Source organism: Hippocampus guttulatus, chromosome 3 (assembly GCF_054856545.1).
Source record: "Hippocampus guttulatus isolate MCC_2025c chromosome 3, RoL_Hgut_1.0, whole genome shotgun sequence".
In the NCBI taxonomy this organism is placed as follows: domain Eukaryota; kingdom Metazoa; phylum Chordata; class Actinopteri; order Syngnathiformes; family Syngnathidae; genus Hippocampus; species Hippocampus guttulatus.
The window spans coordinates 18,768,171-18,794,313 of NC_141263.1; the positions used below are offsets into that span (position 1 = coordinate 18,768,171).

General features: G+C 40.9%; 2 protein-coding genes across 3 annotated transcripts in view; one reads left to right on the forward strand and one right to left on the reverse strand.

The window, feature by feature from the left end:
• kif26ba (kinesin family member 26Ba) overlaps window positions 1-8,154 on the forward strand; it is a 74,073-nt gene extending 65,919 nt beyond the window's left edge. Inside the window, exons 26-28 of the mRNA XM_086107254.1 lie at window positions 1,077-1,324; window positions 2,456-2,606; window positions 3,819-8,154. Of these exons, the coding sequence (XP_085963380.1) occupies window positions 1,077-1,324; window positions 2,456-2,606; window positions 3,819-3,967 (548 nt within the window). The 3' untranslated portion in view covers window positions 3,968-8,154. The remainder of the gene's footprint in view (window positions 1-1,076; window positions 1,325-2,455; window positions 2,607-3,818) is intronic.
• A 1,825-nt stretch (window positions 8,155-9,979) lies between these two features.
• The window catches only part of smyd3 (SET and MYND domain containing 3), a 55,130-nt gene continuing 38,966 nt past the window's right edge, over window positions 9,980-26,143 (reverse strand). For both annotated transcript variants that reach the window (XM_086107262.1, XM_086107260.1), the window contains 7 exons: window positions 20,075-20,142; window positions 16,003-16,105; window positions 15,784-15,894; window positions 14,256-14,343; window positions 13,966-14,140; window positions 10,551-10,659; window positions 9,980-10,310 (listed from right to left, as the gene is read on the reverse strand). In XM_086107262.1, coding sequence (XP_085963388.1) covers window positions 10,212-10,310; window positions 10,551-10,659; window positions 13,966-14,140; window positions 14,256-14,343; window positions 15,784-15,894; window positions 16,003-16,105; window positions 20,075-20,142 — 753 coding nt within the window. In that variant the 3' untranslated portion in view covers window positions 9,980-10,211. The remainder of the gene's footprint in view (window positions 10,311-10,550; window positions 10,660-13,965; window positions 14,141-14,255; window positions 14,344-15,783; window positions 15,895-16,002; window positions 16,106-20,074; window positions 20,143-26,143) is intronic.

Below are 26,143 nucleotides of genomic sequence, written 5' to 3' on the forward strand. Positions count from 1 at the left end.
TAAAAAGCGTGCTCCGACATCAAGCCAGTAGCAGAAGTGAGCTGTAGTAGAGATGCAATATGAGCACGATCCAGAAAATGTCATTCACTTTTCCCGCCAGGAGCTCACTTGCACTGAAATTAGATCCACTTATCATTCCAATTTTTATTCCATGTCCCCTCCACTGTCCTACCTTTTTACCGGCGAGAGCCTAATCCTATGTCGTTGCTTCCTACTACATAATAAAGTCAAGTGTTTCTTCTTGACCTTTCTTTGCCACACTTAGACAGCAGCTTTAAAAAAGAAAAAGAAAAATGCATATTAAAAGTCATACTAAAATAGGTACGTCGACCCAGAAAATTCTAGGCTATCTGTGTATGTTTTCTGGATAATAAAAGTGTCAGTAAGTGTCATGGAGTTTTGGTAATTAACCCAAATCCGTGAATGGTTGTTTGTGTATGTGTGCTCGGTGATTTGCTTGTGAGCAGTGCAGGGTAGCAACTCACCAAAAAAATGGGATCAATTCGAGCCAGGGTTAAAAGTTCAAGATTTTTCATTGTAATTCATTTTTATTTCATTTTCACTTTTATTTTTTTAATTCACTTTGTTTTAAAGCAATTTTATTTTGAAAAATGTGTTTTAGTTTCACTTTCATTATGTTAGTTTTAGTTTTTTAATATATCATCATGCAAATAACTGTCTTAACTTTTTTTTGCCATCGTCAGAATCTGAATCAGAATCTGATTGCCTCTTTCAGACAGGCATGTTTGCGACATCTGCATCAGACTTTGGAGAGTTATTTCAAGCGAAAACCTAACATTGGGGGGGGGGGGGGGGGAGTTAGGTAGTTATTCGTGTGAAGATCAAGAGCGAAAATGTTTTTTTTGGGGGGTTTAGTTATTGTGTTGGTTTTCGTTAACTATAATAACCTTATGAATAGTAATTTGTGATTTGATCTTACTGCAAGGCAGACTTGCTACATTACAAATACAATCTAAAAATCACACTTAATTTATGTGTACCAATACACAGAAACATAACCGTCATAGCCTCTAATTCTGTAATATAAAACCGTTTCTCAATTATAACATTTTTAGGTCTCCAGCGTCGTCGGCTGATTCCGGCACTGACCTTGGACTCCTCTACGTCTCCTCACCGCACCGTCAAACAGTCAGCCACGTCCTCTTCTTCCTCCTCCTCCAGCCCAGGTGCATACTGGGTGGATGGTCCACTGGGACCGCCCGCCTCTGCAAACCCACGAGGTCCGGGAGCCATGGCGGAGGCCTTTGAGATCAAGGTGTACGAGATTGATGACGTCGAGCGCCTGCAGAAGAGGAGGGACAAGGTGGGGACCAAAGTTCGATGCAGACAAATATTTTAGTATTACCCTGAGTGGCTGACGTCAATATTTTTGGGTGTTAACTGCTGTTTTAACTGCACATTGTAATAAAATTATTCAGCAACATTACGATGTGAAGGTCATGCCACATCATCTCAGTCAGGTTGAGGTCAGGACTCGTGACGAGACCATTCCAGGGAGCACGTGTTCTTCTGTTGAAGCCCTTCAGCTGTAGATTTACTTCGACCATCTGCTGGTGATTCAACCTCTTCAGTTAAGCTTCAGATAGTCTTGAAGTCTTCGGCATTCATTTTAGGAACTCTGTCCTGGTCCAGTCCCTGAAGTAACAAAGCACTCCCAATCCATGATGCTCCCTGCACCATAGTTGACAGTTGGGATGAGGGTTTCAATGGCGGTGTGTTGTGTATTTATTTTTTTCTCCTCCACACATTGTGCTCCTTCCAAACAACGCACCTCCACCAGGGAACATTTTTTTTTTTTGGCCATATTAGAAATAAAATTGCACCTCCATTACCGTAGGTGGCATTGGCTCTATCATTGTCAGAGTTCACAAGTAGTATTAGCTCCTCTGCAGAGGTGTGCTTACAACAATTTTGTCGATAAATGACACTATATATAGTTGCAAAGGAGTATTAGCGGTGGGGGTGGGGTGGGGGGATCAAAATATTTCCTTTTTCTGGGGGGTTAACAAAAATAATTGAGAATCACTGGACCAAACTCATTTATAGCCAGAATATACAACACACAGATACTTATTTAGTATAACAGACTTTCATTATTGATGAGGAATTAATTAAATCAAAGCACAGTGTTTGAAAATATTCACATTTTTAAGCAAATGTCACACATTGGATGCCAAATGCAACTTATGTTCCCATACGTTAATCTGATGCGAAATGATGTCACAGTGATGTTTGACGGACTATGAAAGCATGAAATTCTAGTCCTTTTCTCAGAGAAGCACTTAAACTTGAGCTCAGTGTCCCTCGGTAGCCAGCAGAGCTCATAGAGAATAGTCTGTGAAGTGCGATCGTATGCAAGCGTGTCAGTACTGGAGAAGCTGCTCCAGTCACCTCAATAGATTGTGCACTCACTTTGTAGCCATGTGTGTGTCAGGGGGCGGTGTACGTCAATGGCAAGCTTCGCCTGCTGGAGTACCGTCAGCAGCGCATCAGCGAGGTGCGAGCCAAATACCAGTGCTTGAAGAAAGAGCTGGAACAGACCAAGCAGCACCTGATGCTGGAGCCTCACACATGGACCGCCGAGTGTACGTAAATGACATCGTTTTAAACTGAAACCGGTAAAGTCTATGCCATTCATTTACACAATGGCACAGTGGCTCCAAGGACGTTATCTACCGTAAATTGTGATAATGAATTTGCATCAGCATCCTCAATAGCTAACGTCATAGTGACAACTCGGTGGAGAAGCTTGAGTCGATATCGTACACATGGAGACGTGATGAATGTGGCACTCTGTGTGACTTTGCTTGAGGGTTCATTGTTAGGGCTACAACGTCAGGGCTCACAAACTGGATGTGCTGCTTTTCCTCGGATGAATGAGGATGGGAATGCAGGAACGTGATCGGACTCGGCCAGAAGAGTCTCAGTGCAATCGCATCAAGAGGGACATTACAGTTGGGTTAAAGTGCATGAAAGCCTCATTACAAAGATGAAGTGGGGCAAAAAAAAACAAACAAGCAGTGGCCTCCAATGATGTCACTGAATGAATACAAAGTAGCACTTAATGCTATGATGAAACACTCAGTGAGGATCGCTGATTGGTTTGATGTAAATGAAAATCTTGCAGATGATTAAATACTCATCTGGTGTCAACTTAATTAACCACGAAGCAACATTTTGCACTTATTTGTTGAAGGAGTTCGAGTCAGTCGACATCTCGCCGAGCAGTCAGTGGAAGAATGACATTCATCCCAACAGGAACATTCATAGAATTTCAATTCAGTACAAAAAATATTATTATTACATGGCAGAAATCCCCAGATACCATGTATATCCACGAGCATATATGGTCTGAGAAAACATGTTGGAAATCTGGAAATGAATATGATGCAAGAGATCAATAGTCCAGCTTTGTGACCCGAATTGTGTGTTTTTCAAGATGAGATTTTTTTTTTTTTTTAATCTTGAGTTGCGTGCGAAAAGTTTTGATGTAGGTGCTAAGCTGTGGCAGCTAACTCAAATGAAGTTCAAACATAAAATAATGAGATATTTATCAATATGTCAAGCGTGTGACTCACTGACCACACGAAAAACTCTTTAGCGGGAAAATTGCAGACTCTATCTGGTTCAAATCTGGAGATAAATTAGGCCAGTCAAAAATCTTTCACCTCCAGTCACTAATGACCAAATCTGGACTTGTCTGTGGGCTAAATGTTTGGTAATTTACTCAGTCACTTTTTCGCAAATTACCTTTGAACCGGAAGCTTGACGATGTTTTCGCTTCTCTTCTCATTCAGTCGAGCTCCAGCAGGTGTACGAGGTGGACTCACTGGAGTATTTGGAAGCTCTGGAGACGGTGACGGACAAACTGGAGAATAGAGTGAACTTCTGCAAAGCTCACCTGATGATGATCACTTGCTTCGACGTGTCATCCAGACATCGGTAGCCGCGCAGCCAGTATAAAAACTGCTCCCAAATAAATGCTTCTTGTATGGAATATAAAAAAATAAATAAAAGGGGGTGGGGGTTCATCTTGTGATGAACTGATCCAATAACCCCCACTCCGTCTCCACTTGAAGGTAAGCAGGACTGGTGATGGATGAATCAATTCGAGATGTACTGAGATAGCTAAACGGCCATTGGAGTGAGCCTGTCTGTTCATCTGGAAGGACAGAAGAGCTGAACAAGCAGTTTACGAGGAAGCTTTCAAACAACCAACTGGTGGCAAAGGACCCATACTGCCATGTGTCTTTTTTTGTTGATTTTATAGCATCTTATATCCGGAGCTGAAACAAGTACGAAACAGGAATCCGGTGCCCACGGCATGCCCTGTTGTGCAGTCATTAAAAAAGACCAAGAGCAGGTCAGAGTAAAAAGGACAAATCACCTTGATGAGAAAAAGTGCCTTGATAACATTTCAATAATAACAACAGTACATACAGTTTGGTGCTAACATAGTAAAACATACAAAAAGATGAGTATCTTTGATGGATTCATTGCAGTCTGGAAATATGACACAAAAGTGTGTCACTATTTCCATATATGGTCAAAATCCTATTGGGCAGGGTTCAAGTTATGCGGGAGCCGAGGCCCAGAAAGTAAATTCATCCATCTGTGGGGGTCTATTATGATCGAGCCATCTATTTTTTATGGCACTCGTCTTCATTATGGTCACGGGTAAGCTGGAGCCTAACCCAGCTAACTCCAAACTCCAAAAGTAGAACAGTGTTGCCTTGAGATATGAATTGACCTCATTCATGAGTATGTTTGCAACTCAAAACACTGCTATCTCAAATTATCTTTCCTTATTGTCGTGAATGGAAATGCCATGAGAAAAACGTTTCTGAATGAAGAAAATATCATGCCTTTACTTTGTAAAAACATATAATTAAACCAGAAATGGGATGTGAAGAATTACGATGAATACATTGCGGATCCTTCTGGTGTGTGCGACAAAGAGTTTCACTCAGCTGCTGTAAGTGACTCACTTATCTGCAGTGAAAATAATCATTTTTAGCAGAGATTAAAGAATATATGCTTTGTGGGTATTACTATCTGTCCACATGTGTTGCTGTATCATTTGTGTTCAAATACCCGTTCTTTAAAGCATTATAATAATTATGACATTGCCCTTTATGTGTTAGCATTAAGCTAGTGGACTTAGAGGTAAAGTCATGTGGTGGTTTATGATTAATTTGACAGTAAACTCACCGGGAGTTCATTAAACAGTGTGAAGCCTCTTTTTCTGAGGATTTATTCACTTTGCCAGGCTATTGCATGTTGTGAACTGAGCCACTCCCACTATACAGTACTCACTTCTCAAAAGCTTTTGACAGCAAGCTAATGCAAAAAAACAATTCGTATCTCGAAAAATTCAGAAGTCGGGTAACCCTGATCCGAGGCAACACTGTACTATGTATATTAAAAATGACTGGGCTCTACAAACCTAACAGAGTGATTTTGTTTGTTGTGTGCCACCCTGTCAAGCTAACGCTTAACTCGAACCCTGCTTATACAGGACGTTTACATTGGCCAAGAGACCTCAATTAAATAACCTTAAAAAAAAGTAAACAAATTAAACGGAATCAGGTTATTTATACTATAAATACATTTAAAAGGGACCAAATATGTGATGGAACTTAAGTCAGCACACAATCTTTTAAAAAAAAAAAAATCTTGTTCACTTTGGTGTTGGTTTAAGCTTGACTTTTTACACAAACGTTCCTACGCTGCTAACTGATGTAAGGATGTGAAGGCTTTTCCGTGTCCGCAAAGCAGCGCAGGAATGTTTCTTTCCCCTCGGCGCATCCATCGATCGACACGTGTCTGTTATTTGTATCCGTGTTGTTCTGCTCTATTTGTAAAGACACTCAATGACTTGTCAATGTATGTGTATGTGTGTTTTCTAATAACCAAAGGCAATGGGACCATGTAGAGATTCTAGCCGCATTCAGTATGTCTTTAGGGGGATATGATGCGTCTTCGCGGGTACCGCTCACGTCGGCGAAGTTTTCTCGACATTATGTCATGGATCTGCAACACTTCAGCTAATGAAGCGTTCGCACAGACGTCATGTTCGCAATTAGTGAAAGCCTCAGAGGCAGTAAATTGGGGTAAGCCATGAAAGAGCTATTAGCCATGGAAAATAGAGCTTACGTTTAATTGAATAACGCCATTAGATAAGTACTGCATTCCTACGGTGCCATTATCAATGGTAGAAAGTGGCATGGTTTTCGTCTAGGAAGGAATTATGGCCAAAAAGGTGATAGGTTGCGGCAGTGTAGTTCTGCCTGTCACCACAAACAAAAATATTGACACGTATTAATATATAATGAAATGAATGCGATCTAAAGGGAGGGGGAAAAAGGCGAAATTCAGAGGCAGTGATCTCTGCTGGTTTCTGTGTCTTCTACATGATTTGATATCCTTCTCGATGGTGCTTGAGATGTTTATGCTCTAAATGTTTGTACAAATATAAATCTATGGAAGAGTGATTTGTGTCAAAAATAACCTTTTAAAAAAATCTTTTACGTCACTATAGCAGCTTGGATACTTCACTACCCTTGTCCTTCTCCTGAGCGATTTATTTCTCAGTGTTCAATGGATGCCAAATGAGAGGAGAGAAGGTAACATCGGGTAGCAGGAAATAAACTGTGTGAGGTTATGGACCTTTCCATGGCTGGCTGACTAAGTGAAAGTCATTTATCTACTCATTTATCTACACATGCGGAGGCAGACAGGAGGTAATCTCCTGGGAACGGCCGAAACGCTGAAGCATGTTTGATAAACTGGCCTTGTGATGTGTTTATACACAAGAGTGCGCAACATCGGAATGTTTCCTATTTTCTTTCTCATAGTGGATCAAAGTCTATTTATTTCAGCTATTGTGTATTTATTTAAGCCTTACCACGTTTCAAGGTTACTATGCATTTAAGATAAAAAAAAAAGATAACTGTATATACTTTGCCATACACATTAGATATACTAAATATGCTTTTCAGCCCAAAAATGATTCCTACATTGGTCATACTTACTGTTAGGATGAATCTTTTTAGCTGAAAATTATACAATAAAGACAACCAACTGTAAAAGGTAATTAAAAAAAATGCTATTCTCTCTCACTTTTTAATACATTTTGGCAAATAAATAAATAAATGGAAATTATTCCAAATTTGCGAGAAGTCAAAATAGTTCATATGGTGCGCTAAGGGTAAAACAAGCTGTTGGGGGGAAGACAAAAAACGATGGAAACATGGACTATCACATTCTGGTTTCATTTTCAGTTCAAATGTGTCCACGGTATGAATAATTGGAGGTTCAACTGTATATACTATGCACATATCAATTATATGCCCACCTTGTACTGTATTTCTTTTGGCCATATTGAGAGTTGAAAACAAAACAAAAAAAAAACACACACACACAAAAAAAAGAGGAAAATGCTTTGAAGAATTTGAGTATATGAAACAGTATTTACTCCAGTTAAGGAAACCCCGTCCTCGAAGTCGGTTCATGGCCAAATATCTTTTTGATGTTTGTGGATGTCGGAATTAACAACTAGAAGTGATCATTTTGTCGAAAAATCAAGTTAACGCATTGTTCAACAGCTGTGTGCTAAATATTTTAACCAGAGATGCATGCAAACTTTTTTAGATACAATCATTTGTGGGTTGTGCAGATTCTGAATCTGCCCTTGTTTATTTGTGGGGTTTTTTTTCCCTCGAGCACATCAAGTTTGCATTCCAATAGTTATCAATTAAGAGTTAGGTTCAGCAAGTTTTTTGTTTTTTCTGAAAGGTCATTGCTATAAATTACAATGCATAGGTCAAATTTGAAAATATCTCAAAAACCTCATGTGCAAGGGGAAAAAAAGCACCTTTTTGAAATCTGCGTCAAAAATACAATTAGGGACAAATAAAGCCATCTCTGGTTAAAATGTGTTTTTTTTCAGTCGTAAGTGCCAATCTATAGAAGGGACAATTCAACAATGTCATAACAAGTGGAGGTCAGTGTGAAAAATTCTGAAGCACGTCAAGTGTGATATTCTCTGTGCATGATTGGGGTCTTTTTGACACAGCGTGTCGGTGGACAAACAAGATGGCCGAATGTAAATAAAGGAATGTATTCAACCAATTTGGTGCACAATGTGGACCGATTCTTTTTGGGGGGGGGGGGGGGATGATGGTTTTTAATGTGAAGACCAACTGAATTAGTTTCCATTTGTTTCGTTTTGTTTATTGAACATAAAACAAATACAGTAATAATTTGACAGAAAGTAAGGTAAGTAAAAAGGAAAAAGAAATCAGTCATCATTCAACACAATTATTATGTTCAAGGGAGTAGGAAGAAGTAAAAAAAAACATATCTAGTCCTACCCCGTGGTTGGTGGTGTCTGGTGCTTCAAGAATGTGTGTGCACGTGAACTTGTTTTACCAGTTTCATCGAGACCTTATTAATTTTGGGGACATCCCTTTTGTGGGGCAACAATGCGGACTTTAATACCCAGACTAAAGGCTGTCAACGACAGAGGGGTTAAATTGCTTTCTATGAGCTCTTTCTGCAGAGCAGTGTTTTGACGAAGGGAAGTTATGAATGTAATTTGAAGTGTTGTTGGCGAGTGTCAGAGGGATGGTGACAGGCAGTGAGCACAATGACAGTAAATCTGATTTAATGGTCTGTGACAGTTGATGGGAGAAAGAGTAACTTAAGGAAACAACAAACATTGAAAAGAGACATGGAGGTCGATGTTGTAGTGAGATGTTTGTTTTGCATGGCTGTTTTTAGGATCAGGGTTTTGCATTTCATACGAACTACCCCAAGTATTATACTATTAAAGTACGGTGAGAGATTTCATTCAATAGATTAAAAAAAAAGACAACTGCAGGTGTCCACAGATCCTTAACAAGCCTTGAGGGCTTTAATTATTCTTGAAAATGACACTTAATCCTTCAAGCAGGTGTTCAGGGTTTTAAGATGCCGCATTGCTGTACAATGCAATCCTGTCATGCCAGCTGATGAAAATACACTGTCAACATTTTTTTGGGGGGGGTGGGGGCGTATAGGTATAATGTACCCTTACGTGATCCCCATTCGAAAATGGTGTTTCCTGCAAGCACCAATAACTGTAAAAATATTTCTACTGTATTATTTGATATATTACAATGACCACAAAATGTCTTCAAATATTGAGCTCATATTCGCCACTCCTAGTAGTACCATTTGTTGAATTCTTCATCTGAACCGAGTACAACGACATTCAACATTTCTAAATGGGAATTTATTGAGACAACTCTGTGCTTTGTATTTGAGGATACTCTTGGTGCAAAAATAAATAAATAACAAGATGAGCAACTATGGTAAAGTGCCAGTTATTCATAGTTGACCAAATGACTGGTCTTTTCCAAGTAGATAGTGAAAAATGTCCGAAAAGCAAAACCTTTATGTGTAAAAGCAAACAATGCCTCCGTAATCCTCCCATAACCCATAAACACACTTTACCCTCCCAGAGGAAATGTTGTCATCCTTTTTACAAAGAGGCAACCGTGTGTGTGCGCGTGTGTGTGTGTGAGAGAGAGAGAGAGAGGGAGAGAAGCATTACCACATTCCATCGCAGTCACTCTTCATCTTTAACACACAGTGACAGAATAACCCACAATAACAGGGATTACCACAGGAAGTGTGTGTGATGGATATGTGGTGAAGGGAGGATGGATGTTTTGAGAGGCTGCCTTTGCTATAAACACACACGCAGACACAGACACACGCGCCGGACGGACTCACCACAATGGAATCTAGAGATTACAAACGAGACGAGAATCTCACACGCAAACTGTATATTTGTGGTCAGGTCTTTCAGAAACATGACAGCTCATGACATCACCTGCTGTGAACTCTTTCATGAGCAAATAATGATACCCTAGATCAAGATTTTTGTTCTTAAATGTTTTTATTAGTCTTTAGGCATAGAGGAAAAAAAATAAGTGCAGTGGATGGCAATGTCCATCAGGGTCCATTGTAGTGGTTGATGCACAACTGTGACGTTAAGAGTAATAAATATGAGAGACACAAAATGTGAATAGCTGTCCACGTAAGTAACCACTGTCCCTGAAAGGGTTAATTAAAAAAAAGGGGGTGGGGGGACAAAACGTATTACAGCCGACTTGAGTGCTACATTATATAATCAAGTTTAATTATTGATCCATCTCAAAGCGACACTCTTGCATCTTGACCAACAAATCAGCCACCAAGGGGTGATCAATACCATGGGTGATCTTGAGGATTTCAAAAGCCTGGTGGACAGATCAGTCAACACTCTGTTAGTCGTATTCAAAATAAACTCAGTGAATGCACTACTCACAAAAAGATCGGGATAGTCAGCTTTTGGGCGAAATGTTGCGATGGCCCGAAAACGCGCTACACACCTTCAGAGGTGATTTTTTTTTTTACCCGATTTTTTTTGAATGCAACGTCAAACTGTGACGAAAGAATGAGAGTAAATCGTTCAAAATCTACCGTTCTCATATACAGACCTGTTTGAAGCTGTTCAGAGCATCTTGAATGCGCTCCAAATAATGCTGCAGCTTGGCAACTCTCATCAGCTGGACTCCATGGACAGGATGGGGATCGGGGTAGTACCGTCTTCAGAACAAGAAGAAACAATTGGCTTCATGTACATTAAAACAAGAGGAGGTCTTTATTTTGTTCAAGTAGACTATGCAGGTGGCATTCATCCATTTAATGCTTCTCCTCATTTCCCCTCAATCTTGAGGCAACATCATGCCGCGGGGCTTCAGGGGCCCCCAGGAGACTCAAGAATATCATAAATGTTGACGCGTCAGTAAATGTTGAAGAGAGGAAAGAGGCTATTTAACTCCAGATTGGTTCATAATTTTGAGGAAAGAAAAAAAATACCGCATGGGACTGACCATTTATTTGTCTTGATTTCAGAAAAAAAATATTACATTGGTTGTATTTTGGCACCCAAACAAATACAAAAAACAAAACTAAAATAAATATCCACTGTACGCAGTCATAGTCCAAATCAACTTGTGTACACATCACTCTTGGATTTATTTCCAAACACTGTGCAGCGACACACAAGAATTTGGACCCACATGCTATTCGCATTCATTTTCGACACATGAACGATAGCAGGCGAGAATTTGGTTGCTTGCTTGGAAAGGAAAATTCATTTGTTTCATGGTGTCAAACTCGGATCTGATCGGTTTTGTTGACACCAGCTCAAAGGCAACAATAAATGAATGATGAAGATGGGGGAACTTGTATTCCATCACAATAAACACACATTAATGCAGGAAGATATTTTTTGGGGAGCTCCGCCTCAATTTCACGACTCTTTGTCCCACCACTCTCTCTCCTGGCATCCTTCTCCTTTTTATTTGCGTAGCTCGTTACGGGGATAAAAGTGGGTAACACTCTCCGCTCTCCCCTCTCCTACAATCTTCCCTCGTAAGCCTTCCCCCTTTCCGTTTCCTCCACTGTGCCCCCGACCCGCCACTGTCTTGATTATCTATGCCACTGCATCGTTCCAGATGAAGTCGAGTGAGACTACAAACCCTCTCTCGGGTCGTTTCAATGGCCGGTATTGCGGCGTGGATTCAGCGCGGCGGCTGGAATTGGGAGTTGTTTCGTTCTGAAGAATATCAGTAGGAACAATAACACTGCGCACGCAAGCGAAGTGGATATAGGAAGAGTTCTTTTTATAGGCCAAGAGAAGCCCCTTGAAAATACTGTGTCAGGTCATGGGCACCGAGAGAAGGTTTTCTGTTACACAATATTGAGTTTGTAGGTGTTATTGAATTATGTGGATGGAGGTGCCACTCTTGTATTTGTAAAAACACAGGAGTTGACGATTATGGAACTATGCGGATATATCGCCTCCACAAAACTTCCAATCATCTTTTATACTGCACGCGGACTCCGCACAGAATTCATCCGAGGAGCTGTGCTTATAACTCAGCGGGTGCTGCTGTTTTGGTTAGCAACAGGGTTCACATTAACTCGGGTGTTAACGCTGTGTGTGAAACGCACCCTACATATTTATTTGTTTTTTTACACCTAATGAAACTATGAATGAAAACGAGAGGAATCTTTTTGAGGAAATGGTATATTTGTTTTCAATGAATGGCGTCCCAATGACCGTATTTTCCGCACTGTAAGGCACACCTAAGAGCATTCGATTTAGTGCACCCTATAATCCAACGCACTTTATAGATGGATCTGATTTCTTGGACGGAGTATTTTATGTTCTGTAAAATGCGTTGTTACAGCTGCAGCGCTTGTGAACGCTCTATGTAAATAAAGATGTATTGTATTCCATTTAGTGTAGCTCCATCTAGTGGATGCATAGCGCAACCACGAATGTAGCTTCTATTCTACGCGCCTCGTAATGCGATGCGCCCTATATATGAAAACAGTTTAAAAATTGGCCATTCATTGAAGCGCCTCATACTTCGAATTGCCCTTTAATGCGGAAAATACGGTAATCATCCATAAACACCATCACTATGCTCCAAAACATTTATTTCAGATTACTAAGAACTTTCATCTGAATCATTTGCTTGTGGACTAAAGCCGCACTCTCTAGTGACTTGTTTTTATGGTCTAATTGAATAATGTCGGAGTAACTGCACTATATTAAATGCTCTATATAATTGAAAGTTGCAACAGTGTTTTGTGTTATTTTCGCTAAATGTTTTTTCCCTTCAAGGCTAACTAGCTGCTAATTGTAGCGCCAAGCAAATTGCAAACTGCTCTCTTTCCCTGTGAGGAAATTCAAAGACTGAATCAGTGTTAGTGCTGAATGAACAATAAGTTACAATACCGATTTAATTAGCGAGGCGGCAAGTCAAGCGGCCATGTCAAGCAAATAAACACACATGCGCAAGCAACTCCAATTATGTTTCATCTTTGTAGGCACACACTGGCAGTGATTACAATTATTTCATTAAGGTGCCCCCCCCCGCCCCCTCCCCCTCGATTCTGCCTTCATTTTCCTCCTCAAAGAGAAAATAAGTTCCTCCGCAAGGCAGCTCGTTAGAAGGCCACAGCTCTGGGCTACGAGAACGAGAAAAGGGCACAGAGGAGACGTTAACACTTGTGGAAAGAGGCGCGCCTTTCCAGGGAAATCCAGCGGAAAATATAATTCACAGCAAGCTGTTTGTGAGAGGAAAGCAAGGATTATTTTACTGAATGCAAATGCGGAGGGGAGAGATTAGTTATAGTCCGCCTAATTGTGTTTTGTATTCTGGCCAAAGCTATAATGAATGCATCTTTAATTTAAATGAGCAACGCCAATATATTAACGGTTGCAAAAGTCCAAAAGGAATACATTTGCATGATATTCGCTTCTGCCATTGCTACACTCGCAATGTTTTCACAATAATGGCTTCCAAGTTTAAAATAATAGAAAATGTGGGCAAAATATTTCATACTATGTAGAATATGGACACGGGGCTCCTTGTCAATAGCAGGAATTCATTTGCATTGTGGAGATATTCTGTTGCAGACACGCACATCAATGCCTACGAATCCTAAAATGAGAATGGAGGAAAGGAATACGGAATGAGGCAAGGGCGGAAAATGGAGAGACTCCTGCAGCAACTGCAGCAAGTCAATTATAAAGACTCCCTTTTTCAGTGATTTGCCATTGTTGTTATTCAGAAATCACTTTCTTCTGACTTCTTTTCCACGGCTTCATGGCTAGGGGTACTAAAGTTTTTGGTTTGTTTGGTTTTTTTGGAAAACCATTGGTGTGGAGGAACATTTTTTTTGTCATTTGGGACAGAGGTGCCAAAAAAGTAAAATCTCATAACACATCTGTAAACATTGGGCACACACACACACACAGACACACACACAGACACACACACACACAGACACACACACACACACACACGCACACACACACACACACACACACACCTGTAAATTGGAAGAGTCCTCTCCCCATGTGTTGTGGCTTCCTCCCAATGACTGAGGTGAACGGCAGCATCCAGAGCCATATTGGTCAGTCGGAGCTTGTACAGGTTTTCATCGGGCACATCAGCACCCTCAGCTGACAACAGACGAGCGCAACTCTCTCGAAGCGTTTGCCACCCTGCAGAGTTATTTGAGAAAATACCTGTATGTATTCACTTGATTGCGTGTGACATGCTTGGTTTGAAGAGAAGCCTTGTCGAAAAGGAACTGTCAATGAAGGCGATGAAGGATACCTGAGGCTGCCTGCAATTCTTCTAATTTCGGTAAAGCTTCCATCAACTTCTGCCATGCTGCCTGCTCACCAGACTGCATTAGTGTGTCCTGGAAAAGGGAGGAGACAAAATTCTTGCAGGACGGGTTTTCATAGAGTGGGCCAAACATGGAAAAAACTGAGTAAAAACATGAACTGTAAGCAGAGATACTTAATTATTCTAGATTTAGTTTTATCTAATTAAATAATAAGTGAGCTGTGGAACTTGTCAAAAGAATATGTAAATGGGGACATACTAATCTTGATATAACTAGCCACGAACGACCACAGACTCTTAATTATTCAAGGAAGCACACATATCTGCAACCAATGTCCCAAACGCCACCCCGATATTTCCCTTTCAACACAAACAATGGTGGAGCCGCAAGGACGTCAAAGGTCGCTTTCACTCGTCTGCAACCTTGAAAAGCCCGCACTAATATCATAAAACTGCAAAAAGCTATTTTACAAGCACCACGGCTTACTGTATTTGATGCGGCAGACACAGACACGCACAAAAGCACCGAGAGCATAAAAACACAAGATTTGATGTCAACTCTGGGTCACAACCCAGCAGCCTGCCGTCATCATCACACGATTAAAGAGAGCGGCGGAACGACAAAAAAAAAGCCGTTACGGACAGTTGCGGGCAGAACAAAGGCGGCTTAAATAAAGTCAAGATTGAGGGTGCACACGGGCAAATGAAAGATACTTCAAAGTGCATGCATGTTGCATGACAGTACAATAGTAAAAAAAGAAAATAAAAATCAAAGTCAGGGTAAGAGTGAAAGACATTACTTGTGTAAAAGGAGATGGCGAGATGCGGTAATAAAAGCATGGACCGCATCAAGACAGATGAAAAAGAAAATTGCAGGTGAAGGATTTTTCTTTTCTTTTTTTTTTTTCCAGGATGCAGTCAGTCAGAAGAAGGGGGCAGATGGCGAGCGAGTGTGGCCAGTAAAGAGTGACAGAGAGGAAGCAAGCAGGAGACACCATAAAACGACAGGGCGTTCTGCTCTGATACACTTGGGTAAGAGTAACATAGCAAGTGTGTTTTGGGGTTTTTTTCGACAACAAACATATCCAAGATGGTTGAACTTTTTGGCCTGAATTCAAAGAAGGCTATCGAGCGCAACCACAACGCCGCTCATTGGCAATATCATGCGTTGGGGCTTTCGAGCCAGTTCAAAATAACAAGCAGTGATGGCACACCGGGGCTTCTACTGAAAATGAAAAGAAATGTCAAGAAAAGGCTACTAGAACATCTAAATTTTACTTTGGGTTGTCAGAAGTATATCAAATGGAAAAGGATGCCTGAATGTGTAAAAAAAAAACATCTGCAAAACAATGATGCGTGTATAAATGGGCAGTTCCTGGCATGGTGAACTGTCATCAAAGAATTCTTAGACAAGACAATGGACTCTTTTACACTGGAAAAAAAAATGACGGTTACTACAGTGGACAGATTATCATGTTATCAATATTGGTGCATGAAAGGGCTCAAGTCTTACCGTGTCTTGGGAGTCGCATTGCTGGCAGCGGCATGTGAAATGGTACTGGTCCTCCAGCTGTTTCTGACGTTCTTCCGTCAATGACAGTGTCTCTATGTAGCTAATTGTTAGCTAAGCGCAGAAAAACAAAAACGTTTGATTGAAGGTCATAGGGATTTTTCATTGCAGAGCTCAGAGTGCGTATCTGTTTTTGTGTTCTCGCACATACAGTAGTCCTACCTCCTCTGTAGGTTTGATATCCCGAACAGCTCTCAGGTGGAGCTTTGCTCCTTCAAACACCATCACACAATTTGGCCTGCAGTCATGGTTTAGCAGCGATAAACTGGAATGACATGGTGACGGGCGAGGAGGAAGTGCCACGGGGTGGGATGGGGGGGGGGGGCAAAGAGTGAGGAGAGATGGTTTGAGAGGGGACGTGAGTGATTATAAATCATGTGGGCGTGGATAATAACCAGCAGAACGCTGACGGCGGAGCCAAAACCTTCTATTGGGCTAAAACTATACGATTGGTCAGTCCACACGTGTGGGTGCTATTTTTTTTTTTTTTACAAATTATTGACCAATCTCAAGTGCTTGCTCTCTTTGGCGATGCGATGTTAAAAGTCAAACAAAGATGGCGCGTCTGAAAAGTGATGATTATGGAGGGACGAGGATTGAACTTGATGCCAGCGAAAAGCATCTTTTTCCAATCTCTGCTACCACTCACTTCCCTTTCGCGCATGGAGACGAAACCCAGGTTTGATCATATTTGGATACAAATCAGATATGAACCAAATATGCACCTTAAGGATAAAAACAGAATGATTGGATCGATGCTTTTGTTTGTTTTCCAATGTACGTTTTGAGCAGGAATCACTCAGTATATCGCATGAAAGGGAGCAGATGGTGGCAGTGGGTAACTGAATGTACCGGTGACAGTCAGAGTGTGTCAAGTGTAACATTAAGTCCATTTATTGGGTGTATAAATGTCCAGTATAAAGGAAAGTCTCAATAAAAGTGGAGGGACCTTTAACGTCGGCTATTTATTTCCACTTCTGTGACAAGCTGCTCTTGTTTTATTTGCCATTTTACCCTGCGTGCGGTCATGATGTCACTAAATTTACTACGCTGAAGAAGACTGCGAGCAACAGCTCATTTAGACAATGTTAACTAAGGTAAAGATGGACTTGTTTTAATTGTTTCTACTATAAACAAATGGAATTGTTTATCTATTTATTTTTTTAGGCATTCATGTGTTGGGTGTGTTCAGTTCTTGGTCCGTGATTCTGATTGATGGCACAAGGCTGAAGGCTCAAATGAGCCATGAAGTCAATAAACAAGTCGATGGAATGCACACAAACACACATTTGGGATCAGATGAGCACTGCGCTTCTAACATGGCGAATGTCACTCTTTATTTTTCAGTCTGTCGATTAGAACTCACGACGCGCACCACACAACCAAGCCGAGAGACGCGTACTCCATTTCTGTCAAAACAAAAGCTTATTTCCCACATGCATATTCACATTTCAAAACAGTGTCAACATAAAACCACACTTGATTGACTGCCTGAGGAGTTTATACACTTTATGCTGTCAGTGAATGTTGATTATTTGTTTCAATTATTAAAGGGATGAGTGGAACAAATATTCCGCACATATTTTACAGGCAAAAATTCCCCATATTTAATGAAATGATATCGAGGTAAAATCCTGCCCCATGAGACGGAGCCTCGATTAAATGATGATCTTCACGTCATCTGAACATACACCCAACAGTCACTTTATTAGGTACGGCGGCACCAATTAATGAGACCAATAGGGGGCCTGGATCAAAAATTCTGCCTTTACAAAGAGAAAAATGTTCAATTGTGACTGGGACTGAGAGGTCGTCACGGTACCTCTACGATGCACATCCAGGTATGATCCAAATAACCAATGAAAACGAAGAATTCATTGCTGGGGCGTGGCATTCCAACCGACCCTTCTCTTTGAGTGTAAAACGTAGGGGAAAAAAAACCCTACCCACATACACAGATTAAAAACACTCCTTGAAAGAGCATTTGATCTGGTAACATGCATGAAAATAGAAAAAAAGAAAAAGGATAAAAAAAGAAAGACCTTTGTGATCCCTCGATTACTGTCCTCATTATTATATTCCTTGCGTGCGTGTGTGAGAGCGTGCGCGTTTGAGCGTGTCTTTGTCAAGCCATCTGCGAGCCGCTGGCTTTGTTCGACAACGTACAATACCGACGGTCCAGGTTGAATATCAACTAGGAGTGAAGAATTCCCCACAATGCTTTTATCTGATTAAGAGGCTAACCATTAGCATATTAATTAGACGAATCAACTCATATTAGCAAGGTCTGAAACAAATTGTTGGACGGATAGCTAAAAATTCCAAAGGCTTCCTGAGGTATATTCTTTTTGAAGAGTTAGTTGAGTAGTATGTAGTATACAGCAGCATGTGAAATGCGCTAAATCCTGTTGATCGGAGCTTTTGCGTTTAACCAAACGTTAAAGTTAAACATTCTTTTTATGATATTCAACCATATCTGGAAAAGAAACAGTTCCAGACCTTCACAGAGCACCGAATTTGAGTTTGTCTGCCCATTAAATGGCAGGTCCTAGCCTCTTGGATAAAGTAAGATGGAACTGTACTGTGTATTTTTTTATCGTGGAGGGGGGGGGGGGGGGGGAATGAGAGCGCTTCCTGGAGTGAAGAATTGGATGGAAGGTTAATTAGTTAGCGCGCTGTTTTTTTGGTTAAGAGAACAATGGAATAAGTTATAGTCTAATATAGATAACTCTAGCTTTACATTCTCGGCCACGGCAGGACAATCTCTTAAGACCCATTTAAAGGGTAGCATTTAACCACCTTGATCAGTATTCTTGTTTAAAAGTGAACACTCGATGTGCGGGTGGCTAAAGTGGCTAAAGTTATGCCCCAGAGATCCCACAAAGTTGACACAACAGTGTCAAACGGTTTCCCCTAGTCGAGACCTCCTCACACAGTGAGCGGACGGGGAACGGGGAGCGGTGCTATGTCATGTTCTGTTACGACTCCGTCATGGGTTTTTGCGGGATTGTTGTGTATTATGAATCAAATGACAAACATCCAATTGGATTGTCATTCACATTCCCACCAAAATGCGAAGCTGATATCGCCACCGGTGTAGCAACCCCGATTGGGCTGCAGTTCATCCAAAGTTTTCGAAAATTGGTTTGTTGAAATATGAAATAATATTCATCCAGACTTTTGTATGCATTTCAAGGTTTTGGTTCAAATAAAACATCGCTGAAGAGACGTACACATTACAGACTGAACTACTGTAGAGACACCGCAATAGCCTTACTTTCAAACACTCAAGGCTTGCTTGGACAAAGCAATTGCTGCTTATTAGTATCAACTGTTCAAACTGATTTTAGACAAGAAAACCCCCAAAACAAAACAGAACAGTTGGAAAAAAGAGTTGGAAAAAAAAAGCTAATAGCATTGGAAGATCTGAAGAAGAGTTTTGGGGGAAGGGGAGGAAAGGAAAAATGAACAGAGACGCACTCGTGTAATCTTTCTTTCCTTGGTGAAACCACGGTTGCTAGGCAACGCAAAATATGAATAGGCAGGGGACCATCCCGAGAACGGGTCCATCTTTAATGGACAACACATACACACACCGACACACACGGTTTGGCTGAGCTGTGGTAAAGCTACTGTGACCATCTGACATCTCAACACTGGCCAGATAAACTGGCTGGGATACCTGCAGTGTGTGCGGGCACGCGCGCGCCTGTGTGTAGCGGCACTAACAACGTGCGACAGAGGGCCAATTCCCGGTTTATTCATCCTCGTCTTGATACTGGGATTACAGTATGCCGCGCCTATCTGCGTGTCGAGTCACAGCAGTTGGAGACAAACCTTCAGCGGCTCACCATGCGTCCTCCCCTCTGCCAAACACTCCACACAATCTGTCAAATCTGAGTTTTCAACTTTTCTCCACAAAACAAAAGAGGAAGGGAAATAACACCCCATCAAATCCTCACTTCTGTGCACTTCAAAGGACTGTCAAAGACAACTGCGAGATTGGGTCGAGCGGGTGCCTCCGCCAGCGAGTGGGTAAAAGAAATGCGGGGTTGGTTTGGTTGCGGGTGATTTGGCTGCCAACTTTAGAGTTGCATCTGAAGTTGACGCTAATGTATTTTCTGCGGGATGTGAAAGTGAGCGCGAGAAGACAACTAGGAGTTATATTGGAGCTGAAGCTATTTAGTTATGCATATAAACACAAGGCCATTTGTGCGTTGTGTGTGCGTGTTACCTGGGATACAGCCCAACTCCAATCTCTTGCAGCTCCCCGTCACTTATAGTGAAACAATTACATGTCACCTGGAGCACAAAAACAGGTTGAAAAGGGAAGATAAACAGAGGAAATTAGTTGAATTGCTTTAGGGGACCAAAAAAAATGCTTTTGATCATATGTTTTGATCATTTTTACTTTGGCACCTCCAAACCTTTTATTGGATTTGACTTGGCAACTGGATTAAAGCTCTGATACGTCTGGCAAAATGTTGTACGGAGATCAAGAACTCAGAAGACTTAGGTTGGCATTTATCCAATTTCAAGGAAATCACTTGAGGAAAACACGAAATATACCATCATCAGTGTAACAATTTACGATGAAAATGATCATTCGGTCAGACTATAGATCATGAACAGAAAAATTGGGAAATAATGGGGGTTTTCCAGAATCATAATTAAAAAAAACTAACATGAGTTAAGATTGAAAACTCTGGATGCCCCTCTTGACACAACCCTCTCACATGTAATTCGGCCTTGGCATAAGGACACTTGATCAAAATAATAAAATAGAAATTGTTGAAATATTAAGCAGCATTGGATACTAAATGCTCCAAGCCCAAGAGGTGGAATGATTCAAGTGGGCACGAAGTCTATTCCAGAGGAGGGCCGCTATTTCAGGTTGTTTTATCAAGACATGAAGTGTACTTGCATATTCTGCTTCCAATCACAATCATAAAAGTATTCTTCATTTCATAGTTCTGACAATAAATCAAAACTAAACTGACTATGATGATCTTGACATAGCTAAGACACTTCAAAAACTATCCAGTTTAGTTCTTCACATTTTTTTTTGTTATATTGAGATATTGGAAACCATTTGTCGCAGATGATCCATGAAAAAAACCCCCTCAATATTAATAAAATCACTTGCAAGCCTCCAGTGGGGGGTTGTACGAATTGACATCAGTAGAGATGATCGTCTATGAGGCATCTGGCGAGTGGGGGGCTCTTCTCGATCCATATTAACTCAATACATTAAAATTTCTCACAATGAAATAAAAGGATCCCAAGAAAACAATAAAGTGGGCATTCATCGACACAGGTTTTCATTGCGCATTTGTGCACTTGATTGAATTTGAGTTGCTGTTGAGAAAAGACACCGTTACAGAGTCCCTTCGCCATCAAGCCCGGAGGGGGTTTTTTTTTCTTCCAAAGGGTGCACTTTAAATCTCAGTGCTGCGCATCAGCTCATTGCATCACCTCTCCATTGTTGTGTCCGCCACACCTAATGTACCGGAAGGCGCTCTTTATATTAGGTGAAGCGATGATGGATTTGAGATCGAGGAACAAGGACAGATGAGTAACGGAGTGAAGGGTGTGGTGAGCAGCCTGTGGAGTGGAAAATGGGGGAATAAAAAAAAACAAAACATCCTGCCTCGAAAATGTCACGCACCGAGGGGGAAGAAAACACTAAATGTCATATTTCCTTATGCGTTTGATACATTTTTGACCTCACTCAGCAGGTTGTGAAAACTGTCACAGTCGACAATTTTCAAAGCAGTAATGGCAGACCTTTGAAGTTACTGAGAGTTTCAATCGTACTACGGTGGAACATCATGGCAGTCAAGTACCTCCTGAGGGCTCATAATTCAGAAATTAAACTATCGCCAAACCGCCGTTCAGTGAGCTACTTTGGAATTTTGTAGTTTCCTGGGGGTGTTTAGAGAGAGAACGTAAGAAGGAAATAACAATATACACTGGAAGTTGTATGAATTAAATTAAACCTAAATGGAAACTTAAAAAGGGTTTGTCCTTCAATATTTTGTGTACCGTATTTTTTGTACTATAAGGCACACATTAAAGCATTCAATTTTCTCAAAAATCGACAGTGCGCCCTATAATCCGATGCGCCTTATATATATATATATATATATATATATATACAGTATACACAGTCTCTTTATATTCCACATTGGGTTGTTTCCCCATTAGTGTTCTGATGCCATCTAGTGGTGATTATTACCAGGAACCAATTGTAACGTAAAAGGGTTCTGCCCGACACTAATTGCATGCACAATCGCCAACACACACTCTAACAGAAAACTACTTTGCGAGCCCTCGCAGCCATTATGAAACGAAGATAATACCAAAAGCATCGTTAACTACTGACCAAACCAAGGAAGAAGACAAGCAAGACTTCTAAGGATACTTAGCCCCTTGTGAATGTGAGCCCACGAGGTTTGTGGGCCTTTTTGTTGACTCAATTGTCTTCAGCATTTTTGTCTTACATTTAATGTTTTGTAATGCCATTTGTATTTAGGTTTCATGTACGTGTTTGTGACCAGTTCTCATGGTTTTGTTGGTTGTGACGGCACTATTTAAATAAAGCTGTATTGTATTGTATTCCCTTTAGCATAGCACCATCAAGTGGATGCATAACGCAACTGCAGCCACTATTGCAGCTTCTATTCTATGTGCCTTATGATGCGGTGCGCCCGATAAGATGAAAACAGTTTTAAAATAGGTCATTCATTGAAGGTGCACCCTCTAATCCGAAGCACCTTATAAGTGCAGAAAATACGGTACTTTTAGCTCCTGTGAGTAAAGCATCCATCACTGCAATCCATAGGGTGGTTTAGCTTGCTTTCTCCAATCAGATGTATTCTGAAAACATATTCACTCAGTGGTGACAGAGAGGATCAAAATCATGCTGTTGATGCTTTGGAGACGTATACGCGTGTCGCACTTCTAAGCAGCTGGACGTGGGTTTGGGGGTGATGAAAAGTAATATGAGAGTCGTCTCATATCAGAGCCGCTTTACTTGCTTCTATCATGTCGGTTCAAAGAACTCGCAAGTGGATGAATTAGGACTTTAATGGGACTGGAACTGGGAAGCAGACCTACTTCCTGTCAATCTGACAAACACTATAAAGGCCATTAGATACAATCAGCAGTTGTGTGTGGGTGTGTGAGTGCTGGAATAATGCTCCGATAAAGTATTTATGATTTAATCGTTGCTTTCTCTTTTCTCCAAAGAAAACCAAACATACTCTGTCAACAACAAAACAGATCATCATTAAGTCATCCTCCTTGTATGCCGTTATAAGCAACAACAAAGTGTTTTTTTAAAATTGTAATTGTCTTTAATGGCTTGTTCTGTCTCAGCTGTCAGTTATGTTGATTTCCTGTCACTCTAATTGGGCCACAGTTCCAAAATAAGCACATTCAAAGTATTATTATTTTTTCCTGTCTCTATAAATAACTCGATTCTGCTTTTCTTTCTTGAAATAGCTTTAGTTCTCACTGTAACATATTAAGGACAACAACTCTTATCACTTTGGCTGCATATTTAAACGAGTGAGACTTAATAGTATTTTACTTGAACTTGGGCCGAGCACACATATAAAGACAATCGGCTATTTTTGTATTAGAAAAGTGTCCTAAAGGACTATAAGAGTGCAATTGTCCTGATCATGGGATCTGAAACGGGACGGGTCGACAATGTTAAATTATTAAAGGTCTTCGATATGTACGATTGAAAATCTTCAGATCTCACTCGAGCCGTTAGTTTCTGTGAACTGCGATGTAAACGCTCTGACTGATGAACAAGGAACAGGAACCAAAATATGTTCTAATCAATGTCGTTTCTTTCTTTTTTTGTCGTAGTATAAGAAAAAATGTCTGCTCGTTTTCCTGAGCTTTTGCCAGTGCGATCGCGTGAGGGTTCTGTGTCGAAACACTGCTTCGAGATCGATGCTGGAACCGAGTCTAAAGGTGTGTGTGGTGCTCTGTGTTGAAATTATCACAGCACCCCTACAACAATACAACCAAAAATGTTCGGCGCTTGATTTTCTTTATCTTGGCGTGTGGGGGTCTGTCTTTAAAAACAGAATCATAATAATACAATCTTTGAATCATAATGCTTATGTGTGTACCAATCTTTGGTTCAGCAAGCAACAAAGGAGTTTTTTCGCACTGCAATTGGATTGTATAGGTTTTTTGGGGGCCAAAATGGATTCCAAAAGAAGGCCCGGCTTCAACAAGAGATTCACATTCAAAGCAAGTGTCACATACATGCTGACACTTGTTACTAAATGACAAGTAGAGTGTTTCGCTTGTTTTAGCAGTTACTATATACTTCCAGATGTGTCAAGCGTGAGATGAAAATGTCCTTCGCATTGAAGCTTACTACTTAAATGCAGGAATGGGAGAGGACACAAACATACAGTACATTAAACATTGCCGACGATTCGTGAGCCAATGCACAAAGACATACGCAAACTGCATGCATGAAGAAAGATATTACTCAACGAGTCTCGGCCTGGGGCACATAAGAAGGAACACGAGATTGCCCCCATCTTGCTGTCTAATCATTTCAAAAGGATAAATAGGAAAAGAAAACTGTCAAGTTTTGTCAACGTGGCACATTACCAATGGCTCAACGCACACTCGCACGGCCATATAGACCAACAAGCATTGCATCACTCCTTTCCCTTTGCAGTAACGTCTCTGCTGTAGGTTCATGCCCGACACGCTATCGACGCGTTAAAACCCTTTCAGCCAACTGTGTTGTTAATTGTGTTAACATGAGCCCACATAATCCCACTATCCTCCTAAAGGTCACATTATGAATGTCATTATCAAGGCTGCGGCATTCTACAAATGCGCCTTCCCGGTACTGTCAGATAACAAAAACGGTGGCACCAAAATACTGTATAGCACCGCTGAGCTTTATTTCAAAGGGCGATTCAGAATGTTTAAAATGCAACGCAAAGATCATAACTAGACGAATGATTGAAGAAAGGTGCACACAGTAGAAGCAGTTATTTTAAAAACTCATTCGATGCAGCTTGGCCTTTTGTCACTTTTTTATGCAGTTACAGTCTCACTTATATAACAGGAAATTGACTGTTGTGGGCCTTTTAGTCTGACCCCCCCCCCCCCCCCCCACGACGAATTGTTTGTTTGAAAAAACAAACAAACAAATGGTGATACATATCATACATTGAATTGGCCGGAAGCAAAAATGTAGTTTTTTTTTTTAAACACTATTGATATGGGGATACTTTTCGACTGGAGTTGAGAAATATACCTTTCTGGGAAAAAAAACAAGCATGCGTGCAAAGCCTTCGCCATTCTGGGTAAGGATACAGGTCAGAGGTATGAGCTATGACTGAAGAGAATGTAAAGACGTTATTGTTTTGAGAGCAAGGTTGTATTTGAGGTTAATCTTATTGTTCTGCATGACTACTGCAGTGCCGTATGAATGAAAAGATCTTTCATTAAATCCGAAGGCGGCGCTCAGTCCCTCGCATCTCCAACATGCATCCATCGCCTGGGGTGAGCCACCAATACAAACGCATCACTACTAAACAGACAGAACAGATCCATCTTCGGTGTGATTGAATTGCGGCTGATATATGAAGTACAAACACTATTCCCTTTTCCCACTTTCAATAAGGACGATTTAGAAAGGAAGTTGAAACTGAGAAGAGGGTTTCTCAGGATGAATATTCAAAGATAGGAACACTGTCTTTCTTTTTTTTTTTTTTAATTGCCATTGTTACTTAGTGTTCTTGTGTCAGACTTGCTATTGAAAACTATGAAAGAACAAAATAGAGCGATGACAGACGGGCATAATAATGGATGAAGTGATCGCAAAGAATACTGCGGATTGTTGATGAATAACGCCTCAAAGCAACTAAGGCAAAATAAAGCGCACTATTCGGCTGCAACCAGGAGCGAGAGAAGCTGCAGTCAATCCCAGCCGACTTTGAGCAATAGGCAGACTATGACCTGTATTGCACGCCAGGGCACATATCAAGCCAGACAAGCATTTACACTCAATCACACCGTCACCGAGTGGGAACCGAACCTAGGCTACCCAGGTCAGGTCAGGTGAGTAAACAAATAAATGCAGACTCATTTAGGTATCCATAAGATAAAGACACTTCACACACGCATGCACACACACACGCCCTAACCCTGGCTTTGTCAAACTACAATTATCTCCCACTTCCTGAAGACAGATTTACTGTTTTATGTCTTCAAGCGCTGAATGTTTTTTTTTCTTTTGACCGTCTTGTTG